Source organism: Dermacentor variabilis, chromosome 2, assembly GCF_050947875.1.
Source record: "Dermacentor variabilis isolate Ectoservices chromosome 2, ASM5094787v1, whole genome shotgun sequence".
NCBI classification, from domain to species: Eukaryota; Metazoa; Arthropoda; class Arachnida; order Ixodida; family Ixodidae; genus Dermacentor; species Dermacentor variabilis.
The window spans coordinates 48893521-48906188 of NC_134569.1; the positions used below are offsets into that span (position 1 = coordinate 48893521).

Sequence of the window (12668 nt, forward strand, 5' to 3'; positions counted from 1 at the left end):
GGGTAAGAGACAATATACGAACGCGGGCGCCAAAGTGAATGACAGCAATGGCACCCTCGGTTAATAATTACAATGGAGATACGTATAGAAGATGAGCAAGCCAGGGAAAACAAACACAATTGCCAAAAATACAACATAACAAATAAATAAATTAAAAACAATTATCAGTACACCAATAATGCACAAAAGTACTGTCAATACATAGAAATGGCAAATGTAGTGTAATGAACGATGTAAACTCAGTTAAACATAAAGAGAGCTTAAGGGCATAACTAAATGCACGGAAGGATGAAGATTTAATGGTGTTGGGTAAATCATTCCTAAGTTTTATAGCAACGAATGACGATGTCATTTTTCCATAGTTAGAATGAACTATTGGCAGTAGAAAATTGGAGTTACGGGCAAACCTGGTATTATTAATATTATCAGTGAGGTACCTGGTACTTGGTGATCCCAAGTCGAAGTCAGATGAGTTGAATTTCTGACGATTCTAGGTCCTAGTGATCGCTAAATTAAATATATACATGTATATTGGGAGTGAGTCTGAATTCTGTCTGTATTGTTGACCCACGCCCAATAAATTCGCCCTACTGATCTCTACGCGCTTGCTCTTTTGGTACTCACCGATGAGTGGTGGCCTCGCGAGGCACACGACACCCGCGATAAAGTTCATGACCCCAAGACTGAGAGACAGCGAATCCTGGTCGACCCGTTCGGAGACCATGACGGTGCTGGCGAAGATGCGACCGCCACCGGACACGCCTACTATGAAGCAGCTGACCAGTAAGAGCCAGTACTGCTTGACCAGCGCAGTGGTGGCCAGCGCCGCGGCCTGGACGCCGAATCCCCACATCATCAGGCAGTCTGCGCTCATCAACTGCGCAGCGAAAGAAGGCAGGCGGTTCAACTGGTAAATCATGGTAAAACACGTTATGTGAACACATCTAACTCTTTGTACCGGCCCAATATCAAGAAGACGTCTAGATATTTGAACATTCTTGGCACCTTCCCAACCAAATCGGAATTAATGTCTGTCAACACAAGTAAAAAAAAAATTTTTACACAGTCCTGTAGCTACGTTCGACCCTATGCAGTACTTTGAAGGAACACTATCATTAAACTACACATACGTGCTCTCAATGTACATGGGAAATACTTCTATAAAAGCTTCTAGTGACATTCTATTCTTATTACAGAAAAAAATAGTAGAACGTGCTGCGATGGAGAATAGTACTGAATAGTAAATTAATTGAAATATTGTTCTGTGCACATGCGTGCATAAGTGAGCTTCCACCTTATACGCTAGGCAAATATTATCCACAGAGACTACCGTAGACGCGCTAGGAGCAGCCGATCTTCACAGAAGTATAGCCGTTGTTTGCTTTCAAGTAATGCGCAGTGACATTATTGGGCAGGCGGAATACAGATTCATTGATTTATATATTGCAATGAGCGATAGAGAAATGAGTACGTTTTCTAACCGAGAAAGCCTGTATAATGTGTTAGCACTGTAAAGACATGCCCGCATCATTTTAGCAGTGCACTTTAATTTATTGCTTGGATTAGCCTACGTACATTGTTCATACACTATGGAGTACAAGATGGGTGATGCAGTAGAAATTCGGACGTGTTGGTACACGATCTTCTTATAGAGTAGAGCATGGCGAGCACAGATACAAGAGGGACATACGGCAGCACAAATCACCTTGTGTTGTTGTGTGTCCTTTTGAAGGGGTTGACTCTGCGCTATATATACACAATACGAAAATTTAGCGTGATACGAATGGCTTCTGCATATTATTGCACCAGCTGCATTTTCCGCGCCTGAAATCCTGTAGGAACATTATTTTCAGTCCAACTGTAAGCGACACTAATCAGTCCGGTGCTACTCTGGACAGAATAGCCCGTCTTAATTCCCGAATTATGGTGCCCTTACAACCGCGCAATGGCGGCAAGTCAACATTGTTAGCGTTCTTAACGTTTGCCGGCGACACATTTAGAGAAGGCCGTTGCATTTCGCCAACAAATGCGGAAACGTTCCACCGTCGTAAGCGAGAATATCGCAAATGTGACCACGTTTCTCACCTTGAAATCCAGCAGGAGGCCCGTGCCAATGCGGGACACCAGGTCGCCGAGCGCGACAGCGGTGACGAGGGCGACGGCCTCGTAGCCCGCCAGTCCGTTGTCCTTGCCGAAGTCGACGGCAGTTAGCAGGAACGACGCCAGCACGAGCACGGAGACAGCGCGGGAGGCACTGATGTGTGCGAACGCTACAGTAAACAGCGACCGAAGTTTGCGCTTGAGTCGACTGCCGGCTCCGCGATTCTTTGCAAGCAAAGGCTTCGACTCGGCCGACTGCTGATCGCCAGGGGCTGGTCTGCGTAAGTTATTCGAAAAGTATTGGTTAACCTACAGTTACTCTTGGTTGCTGGATGACATGGCATTGTGCGCCGGCGCAGAGCTACATGCCCATACACAGTGTGAGTCTTGCCATTTACTTTGCCCAACTGTATTGTACAGCTCGCCTCAAATGTCTGAGTTCTGTGACGCTAACTTGACTAGTCAAAGGTCTCACCTTCTCCAGTTTTTTTTTTTTCACGTTCTCTGTGCCGTCCTGCCTTGTTAATTCATGAGCTGCAGTGATATATTCCGAAGCCGTAGTGTATATATCCTGCAGCTTCTGCTACAGTCGATCACATATTATTTGGCACAAGACGCTTCGAACAGGTGCCGGGCGCAATAGCCTTAACATGCGCCGCCAGAGAAGGTAGAAAATGAAATGTTAAGCAGCGAGTACGCTTGTGTTATGCAGTTTGGGAAATGCTTCCTTGATGCTTTAGGAAAAAAAAAAGAGACAGAAATAAAAGGAAAGCAATAAAAATAAACAACGTGAAGTAAAGCTTCGTAACTTCGCAAATATTGTTTGCCTGTTTATTTGATTACTCAAGTCTTAGTAGTGTGCCCAATTGAAGCTAGTCCTAAGTTAGGTTGTCGTTTAAACATAGTTATTTTCCCAATTCTCCTGTCCTCTTGACTACTGTTAACAGTGGTCCTGCCCCTTAAGAGTTGGGCCATGAGCTCCATCTTCCAAAGTTATGCACGGGCTTGCCTTACAATTTTGTTGACTGTGTCCCCAAAAATGGCGTCAGTCTAGTCATAGAACATAAAGAACGACATGTCTACCTCAAAACTTTATGTGGCATTTCCAATTGCGCTCGAGCAGTGTGCGGGCACGTCCATTCATTTTTTCATCATCCCTCATCCATAGGCTTGGTGTACGAACTTGCTAACATCACTTCGTATTTTAGCATATTTATGGAATATCTATCCTTGCACTTTCTCTCTCCCTCGATTCCCCTTTTTCCGTCTCCCAGTGTTGGGTAGCCAGTCAGACTTTCTTCTGGTTAACATACCCCTGCCTTGTATTCGTTCTTTTCTCTCTCTTGTCACCCCTTAATGTTCGGCGTTCGTTGTATGTCTGATACTTACTCGGCGCAGGTAGCAAAAGAAGTGACGAGGTCCTTGGAGCAGGAATGCGCGAACGACGCAGTCTGAAAGCTGCTCCTGCGCATTCGGGTGGTGACGGGCTGCGTGCTCTGGTCGTCATCCTGGTCGCAGTCGGGCTCTCGGGATGGCGGCACACGGTTGACGAAGATGCAGCCGAACAGCATGTTGAGCTGCAGGGCCCCGAGCACCAGGAGAGCGACCCGGAAATCAAGCGCCTGGCGCAAGGCCTCAGTGATGAGAGGGGACACGAAGCCCGATATCGCTGTCACGACGAAGAGCAAGCTCATGGCGGTGCCCCGATACCTCACGAAATGGCGGGCCACCACGGTGAAGGGGAGCACTTCTTCACACGCCACGCCAAGGCCTGTCGGCGCGCGCGTGTGAGGTAAGAGAAACATTTCTTTATGTACTTCACAAACGTATCCCCGGTCATTCGTATAGCCTACTACTTCTGATTACGTGCAAGTGGTGTACGAAACTACAGGTACTCAAACACAGAATACGCGCGCGCATGATTTGCACAAGCACACACAGTGGAAGCGAACTGCATAAAACACTCATTATAACAAAGCCGTCGTCAGATAAAATTGTCTTCGCTATAGGGGGCTCTTTCGCTAAAAGCGAACAGGCCCGAAAGCCATGGTAGCGCGAAAGTGGGCTCCAGTTGCATGTGCTCTTAAAGCGCATATTGAAACAAAGTCGGGCCTGATAGTATCTAACTGACAGTAGGGAAAGTTTTGTTAACACCTGCGAGCAGCATCTTCGCGTCGCGGCAATCATCACGTGATACAAGCAGCCCTGGGCAGCTGCCACCGCGTAGTGAAGTGACTTTAGCAATGCTCATTGCCTCTTCAGAGTGATGATAATTAAAAAAAAGGAGTTAAGCATCCATGCTCCGTCGAGCGACCCTCTTTCGACTTACTGATTGCATTTAGTACCAAGACTACAATTAATTTACTATTAGTACAATTATCATGAAAAATAAGTTCTAATATATATGCACTGGCACAGGAACTACAAAAAACTTCCTGTACAGCATTAGGACAATTTTCTTTTTCTTCCTTTTTTGCATTCTGTCTCATCGGAGTACGGTCAGTGAGAACGAAAAAATCGGCCCGCGACAACTCGCCCATCATTCCGTCTTAGTAACTCCGGACGTTATAAATAGTGAAAAGCTAGCCTATACTGTCGACATCGCACTTTCCAGCGATCAATCGCTTCATTTCTTAGCGAGTAAAGAAGTAAATAGAGTGGATTATCATTTCCAAAATGCTCCTCGAAGAACGGTACGTGTCTAGCGCAGGAATACAGGGCTCAAAAAACAGCAGCAGTTATCCTGTGTCTTTCTTTGTTTCCCGTCGCCAGGCTGTTTTTTCACTGCGTTAAATCTTTTAACTTGGTTAGCTCTGCACTCTATCATATTTAAGTGTAGCACTACCGTGCTAATGCTAAGGCCGTGAATGTCTCTTCGTACGGTGTCTCCACTCTCGAGCAACCCTGCTTTATTTGTGCATTACAACATATCGTGGGCCGAGCAACCCCAAACTTATAATGCAGGAAATGGCTTCAGTCGCAGCGCATTGTTTAAAGAAGAGGATAGCATCGGAGTTCCCGTAATGCAGCACAATGTAACTTTCTGTAGAGCATTGTCTCGCTGAGTGTCCACAACATGACTAGCAGCGAGAGGTTTTTCACAGCCGCCTTAACTTTTTTATAGACGCCTTTTTATGCGCAGAAAGCACTTGGACCTTGGTCGTGTCCCAAGAAAGAGAGACTGGCTCTGAAAGTTCTACTAGATTTTTCTCGTAGACAGTGAATTGATGAATACCTGGTGAGCAGTGTAGCTAATGGGTAATTTTAATTTCCTCTAAGTTAACACGACCTGTTCATGATTGTATTGTAATCGCAGGCTTGTAAGATTTTTTTTTCTTTCCTACGTGATACGCGGACTTGTTCTGTTAGTGGTTTGGCATTACGCTATAGACTTTTGACAGTGTTTTGTACTTTGAGTGTATTTTTCTGTTTGAGTTTGCGCTTCTTACCTACAAGTTAAGTGTAGCAGGCCCGATCTGTGGTCAAACATTCACTCGTTTACATTCATTAAATCAGAATCGTCGTCGTGGCTGGCACCTCTCACCGTAAATCACGCCGTACAGCAAGACGACGACTGCGAGGCTATTGGCCAGCGAGCACATCATCACCGGCAACGCGCACAGCAGGGCGCCGCACACCAGCATGGCACGCTCGGACATCCACATGCCCAGTATGCCGTACACGGGGCCTGCGCAGATAATCGTTATCACACTTTCGCGTATGCAAAACCACCTGGACGGACAGTAAACAGATGAGAAAGCCTGAAATGACACAGCTATGGCTTCGGATAAAGTTAGGCTATCGGTTTCGTGCTTCGCTGCGCGCTTCTCTTCATCGGCAGATGATGTCCACGAGAGAGCGAGGGAGAGATAAACAAAGAAATGATAAGAGGAAGGCAGAGAGGTTTGCCAGACCTAGCCGAGCTGGTTGCGGTGCACTGGAGAACCAAGGAAAGGGGAAAAAATCAAGAAAACGTGGAGAGAAGTTCAGAATTCGGAGATCATGAACACAAAGGTCAGGTCGCTGCGATAGCGTTCACAAGGTACTTATGTGTCGGTATCCGACAATTATCAACGGAAATGTCATTCCACATGCGACCCACAACAGATAGCTCTGCTTTGTCGTTCACCGCGGTGTTTCATGGTCGAAGCATGTGGCAATGTTAAAGAAAAAATGAACTGGACTTACTCAAGTTTTTCGCTTTATGGCCGGTATGAAGTGAGGCCCCTCTTAGCACTCGCTACTCCAGCTGTACCAGGCTCTCTACGTCGGCTACATTCGGTATAGAATGCTTGTTTTGCAAAGTATGAGCTCGTCATGTTTGCGTACGCTGGAAAGCACCCAGGCACAGATACTGAGAACATGCCTAGGGGTTCCACATTGCACGTCAACTTATTGTACAACGAGGAAGTTTTTGTCACCCCTGTACCAATCTTTCTACGATGGGAACCTTTTTGAGTATTCCTGCGGCTGCTGTGCCGTCGCCGACGCCATCCCTTATCGATGCTTCCCGACATACAGCCGCACTCCGTTTTCCGCCACACATCTGCCATACCATCATCCTTTGCCCCTCCTGACCTTTCACGTATGCCCATGTGTAATGTTCCAAATATGGCTACGTCTGTCTATTCCCGGAATCTTTAAAAAACCGCCAGTACCTACCGCAAACCTCAGGCACCTGACAGTTGAATATATGTCGCAGGAATGTGACCCATCTGTGAACGTATAGACAGACGGATCGCTCTCATCGTATGCGTCAGGTGCGGCTTTCGTTGTGCCTGCGCAGCAAGTCATTCGGCGGTTTCGTCTCTATAACAAGACGTGAAAATCCACGGAACTAGTGGCAATCAGAGAGGCAGTTAAATATATCGCGCCAGCCTCCTCAAGTATGGACAGCCTTCGTTGAAGCAAAATCGTCTGTGCAGCTACTTAGAGTCGTAATGCAGGGAAGTTCTTACATAGTGTTGGCTCTTCAAACTACGGAGATATAATATGCCCTCTAGCAGAAAAGAACCGCCACCACATTACATTTCAGTGGATTCCCAGTCATTGCGGTGTACACGCCAACGAACTGACCGATGCGGAAGCGAAGAAAGCATTCGAAGAACCACAGCCACTGCTTGCAATTCCTTTTTCAAGAGCGGACGCCAACTGCCTTCTCTTAAGTGTCATGCCAAGAGCGACAGAAAAGCACTGGGACAATCCGAGTAGTCGCCACTGACTATTTCTAAGTTTGGACCAAAAAGTCAACGCAGCCGTGGCAGTCTTTCTGCACAGACTTAGGCTGGGAGTGGCGTTTAGCCGCGGGAACGTGCACGTCACGTGACGCACTGTCTCCAGACTGTGAGCTGTGCAATGCGAGTGAGACAATAGGTCATGTGCTGTGCGACTGTCCTCAGTACGTGGAAGAGCGACAAAAGTTGAACAGTTGTCTTACGCGCCTCGACAGCCCACCATTGTAGGAGGACCTTATTTTAGGCCCTTGGCCAGACGTTAAGTAGACTTTTGAGGCCATCCAGGCCTTACTTGATTTTTAAAAAAACTACGGGCCTGAACTGTACGCTTTGAGTAGACCACATTGCTTGTTATGTGTTTTATATCCCCTTCCTCTCGTTATCGTCATCCATCAGGCACCTCTTTCTTCCCTCTTTCTTTCCCTCGTCCCTTCACCCCAGCGCAGAGTTGCTGGATAGAGGAATTATTATTATTATTATTATTATTATTTGTTTTGAACACATATACACATATATACAGTTAACAGGAAAGGGAAGGCGAGGAGCAGGCTGGCAACTGCCACCGGAAGGGGCACAACGCCTGCCTACTCTTCTGAAGGGAGGTGACAGCAACACAGAAATGGAAGATAGGAAGGAAGGGAGGAAAGAGGAATGAATACTCAGACCGACATCCTGCATTTCATATCATTAAACTTTTCTCTCTCTCTCAAAACTCAGGTGCCGGACATTGTATTCGTGCTCTTTGACTGTATTCGGTGTCTTTCCACCACATTTTGTGACTTTCTTTTTTTTTCCCATGTAACAAGGACCAGACGGTGCCTTCTAAAGGTGTCAACCTATTTTGCGTGATATCGATATGATGTAATAAGAGGTTGGCGCTTGCACTAGAACGGGCTACTATCCGTTCCTTCTCAATTAAATTCTATTTCAAGAAACGAAGGAGCAAGGTCAATTCACATGGTCGCGAAGGCGAGGCTGAAATACGGTCCCAAACTAATGAGTAGCTACATCAATAATTACGGTTGTGCGATTGAAGCGCGACTACATCTGGCGAAGCAAAACACTAGTTGATGAAAATTAGGCGTATAATACGTCACCAATGGAAACATTTGAGAAGTACAGACAATGTAATTAGAATTTTTAATAAATGTGAAGTTACAGGCTGTTTTCTTCCATCCACGAATAATTATGAGTACTAAACTGTTTGCTCATGGCGATGCGTGCTAAGATATGCCGAGGTTGTACTACAGTATTTAGCACTGTAATATCGCCGAAACCATAGAGTTTCATACAAATAATAGAGGAAACTCTATGGCCAAAAGTAAATTATGGGGTTTCACGTGCCAAAACCACTTTCTGATTATGAGGCACGCCGTAGTGGAGGACTCCGGAAATTTCGACCACCTTGTGTTCTTTAACATGCACATAAATCTAAGTACACGGGTGTTTTTCGCCCCCATCGAAATGCGGTTGCCGTGGCCGGGATTCGATCCCGCGACCTCGTGCTCAGCAGCCCAACACCATAGCCACTGAGCAACCACGGCGGGTCTAGGCCAAAACTCTCTTATGCGTAGCCATAAAAGGTAATGCCAATATATATGGAATAAATTTATAAGATTTGATTAGTAACTTTATTTTGTAACTGCCTTTTCACTAACTATTAGGTTGTTGTATGCGTTCAGTAATATAAATAAACTGCAGCTGGCACGCGTGTTGTGTTAGTGAAAAATAGTGTTGTTTCTGTGAATTATTTCAGTGTAATGTTGACTTTAGCTTAACACCAAAATAACAGACGTGTGTTGGTACTACGGACACAGGCATACTTAGCTCAACGTCTGGAGGAACGCATTCCTATAAATGCATGGACAACTCTCAAGGCTCACCAGTGTAATGCTTGCCGTTATATAATGAGGTCGATATATACAAATGGGTGTATCTATAGTTCACATTGGGACGCGACGTTGCGGCGAATATTCTCACTTACACATAATTTGGACTGTTGTGTGCCTTGTATATGCGATGTGATGTTAGCTGGCGCAACAGACGACTTGGCGCAACAAGTCTCGAACAGCAAACTGATTTTTTTTTCCACCGAGCAGTTGGCCCCGCGAAATGTAGATGGTTCTGTCGTGCTTCCACAAGCCGCCGTTGCAGGATGTATGGGCTTCTATGGGACCTTCGCTACGATGTGTACATATACCTTGCAAAGAAGCACATACGTGAATGCATGAAACAGAGGTCACCATCTACTAAATTATTCAAGCGTGTTCTGTAGATATACACGCACAAACGGGAACACTACCATTACAAAAGCAAAGTAGTTGAATATATTTGACAATCATTAAAGAAAGGTGTTGTCAATGACATATACTTTCAAACAACAATATTTTATCCCGAGATAGCATGACGGAAGGCTAACTTGCACGCTTCCTGCCGTCCTAAAGAAAGAATTTGCCAAAAGTCGATGCCATTTTCCTTTCTTGCGCTGTCATGTGTGTTTACCTGCGCTGTTTCACCATTATGCATGCTTGCCCACTTGTCCGAATTTATGTTAAATTCACAGTTAGCTCCGGGCACTGTTCCGCAGATTAAGCGGTTCAACATACAACTATGTGCGATTCAATCACTACAGCGTCGTACGGACCTGTAGATTCAGGTGCGCACATATCGAGATAACCGTCTGTGCGGGTATGGAGTCCTACAGCTGTTTTCTACGTTTGTTACTACATTTTATTGGTTTCACATATCCAACCACGAGGTGTCAGTGAGTAGAGCAAGAATCTAAGTCAGGCATGCGTAAAGAAATATTTAGCCGTACCCGATGATTACTGAATTCTCGTTGCAGTGACTCAAGCATGTTTCAAGCTATTTGTGTGATAGTGCATAAGAAGAAGTTCGTAAGGGATACATATTGGAAAAATGTGGTACTAAGGAGCCGGTTACTTTAACAAAAGTAATGGACCTCTTGAAGAAAGGATAATAAAACAAATTACGAAATGAATGCGAAAGGTAAATAAAAAGAAGAACAAAGACTGAAGTAAAAACGATAATGAAAAACAAATGAAGTAAGGGTTGTCACGATCGTTTGCACGCCCATCGGAGCGCGCGCGCGTGCACAAACACACACACACACACACACACACACACACACACACACACACACACACACACACACACACACACACACACACACACACACACGCACGCACACGCACACACGCACACACACGCACACACACGCACACACACGCACACACACGCACACACACACACACACACACACACACACACACACACACACACACACACACACACACACACACGCACACACACGCACACGCGCACTCAAAACATAGGAATTTGGTGTGGCGCGAGCCACCACAAAACTTCGGGCATGACTATAAAGAATGGAAGAGGTATGGCGGTGCATATTCGATAAAACAAAATTGTGAAAAGGTAGATCTCCTAGGTGAAGCCTCTTTCCATCACGTCAGGATGGTAACTGGCAGACGTCTACACCGAGTTCATACCTGCCAACTGTGACATGATGATAGCCACGGTAAGGGGCCAGGAGGCGTCCTGTCTGTTAACCTTCAGCATGTCCATAAAGCCAATGTAGATGACAGACTCGGACTTGATTAGCATCATTGCCACGAACACGTAGATGGCCGCAGAGATGGCCACGGGCCAACAGGCCCGAGAATCCGGCAGCGTCATGGTTCGGATGGGTCTTGTCGCTGACTGTCACCGCTGCAAAGGACAATGGTCGACACAAGGCTGTGTTCAAAAGGAAAAAAAAAAGGAAATCCTTACAGGATCACTCAGAACAGATCATTTATTGTCACCCAAAAGCAGTGATAGCAGCTCAGGCGAAGACGATTACAATGACAACGGCAAAGCCATGACGACTATGACAATGGCGACAACATAATGATAGCTTTGCTGATGATAAAATAGCGGCAAAGTTGTGTACATGGGATAGAATCTTGGATTGTTTTTTTTTTTCTTAAAGCGAACAGCTTTCTAGGCCGCTTTCTCCCGTGTTTCTGGTTGGCGGTAAGCGGCCGGTGGTTGGACTTGCGATAGAAAGGAGCGAACGCAAAGGGTGCGCGCTCTCGCGCAATCGAGTCGCGAGAGCACTGTTGGTGGCCAAGTAACTCTTTGAGACGCACGCGCATACAGGCGTTGACGCGTGCGTCAACGCACGCGTCACACCTTGACGCTTTGACGTCACGCGCCACGCGCCACGCGTCACGCCTTGACCAATTGCTCTGGACAAGTACAGCCTTCTTTTCCCGACGTTTTTAGAGCAATGCAGAAAAAAATGGGGTAAGGCAAGTTTCATTCTCAATTTCGCTTCGGAAGCTATACAAGGACCGCCTGTGATCTTTTGTTGTAGTTGGTTGTTTAGTGTTCTGGCATTTTAGTCCTGAAGCTCTTCTTTTTGCTCTTGCACAACAATCAGTGATATATTTCTTGGCGCAGCCTTATTGCGTGTTCTTACGGCACATAAATACTACAGCATTTTTTTAGAGCGCAGCTCCTATAGGCGCCCACTCCTGCAGAGAGCGTCGACGTCATACCTCGCCATCGAGCGAACGAGCACAGTGAAGGATGACAGCGAAGGCTGAGCGCAGGTAGAGATGGGAGATGGCGATAGCGAAGAGAGCGTGAGGCGGAAAGCGGAGGAGGAGGTTATGGTGAAAGCGTAAGATGAAAAGCATAGTGCCGCACAAGACGGGCTGTGCGGGGACGATGGCTATGCGATGGCGCTAGAATAGCGCTAGTCGTCTGTATCTAAACAAAGCGCTGTGTCAACGGAGATGTGTGTGCGGTGGTTGCTTTGAATCGCTTCCACGCATAACCCATGCGCTGCATCTCGTGACCTCCCTATTAGCGAGGCAGTCGCGCCACACTTCACTCCAATTGCAACGTGCCGTATGAGACAGATTGTCCGCGCCAGCCAATATATTGCGAAATAAAAACGCGTATAGAGCTGCGCTTAAATTTCGCACTAGGGAGTAACGTAATCGTAGGCGAATTTTTTTTTCTCTAAATCTGATCTTTCTTCAGCAATCACTTATTTAGCACTGTCGAAAAGCTAGTCATACAGCGTCCATTCATTCTTGGAAAGCTTGTGTGCAACCAGCATCTAAAGGAGCTGAGAGGCTAAAAAAAGAATATTGGGTTTTACCTGCCAAAGCCACTTTCTGATTATGAGGCACGCCGTAGTGGGGAACTCCGGAATCTTGCGCCACCTGGTGTTCCTTAACGTGCACCAAAATCTAAGCACACGGGTGTTTCCGCATTTCGCCCCATCGAAATGCGGCCGCC

At 46.2% G+C, this 12668-nt stretch overlaps 1 protein-coding gene and 1 long non-coding RNA gene across 4 annotated transcripts in view; one reads left to right on the forward strand and one right to left on the reverse strand.

Annotated features, from left to right (window-relative positions):
- The window catches only part of LOC142571805 (monocarboxylate transporter 13-like), a 57936-nt gene that overhangs the window by 34983 nt on the left and 10285 nt on the right, over positions 1-12668 (reverse strand). For all 3 annotated transcript variants that reach the window (XR_012825951.1, XM_075680430.1, XM_075680431.1), the window contains exons 3-7: positions 10865-11084; positions 5645-5788; positions 3490-3871; positions 2086-2377; positions 625-877 (exon numbers count right to left, since the gene is read on the reverse strand). Coding sequence is in view for 2 of the 3 variants with exons in the window: in XM_075680430.1 (XP_075536545.1) it covers positions 625-877; positions 2086-2377; positions 3490-3871; positions 5645-5788; positions 10865-11051 (1258 nt within the window). In the remaining variant the exon portion in view is untranslated. The remainder of the gene's footprint in view (positions 1-624; positions 878-2085; positions 2378-3489; positions 3872-5644; positions 5789-10864; positions 11085-12668) is intronic.
- LOC142571807 (uncharacterized) overlaps positions 3813-12668 on the forward strand; it is a 99139-nt gene continuing 90283 nt past the window's right edge. The window contains exon 1 of the long non-coding RNA XR_012825952.1: positions 3813-3892. This is a non-coding gene — a long non-coding RNA (uncharacterized LOC142571807). The remainder of the gene's footprint in view (positions 3893-12668) is intronic.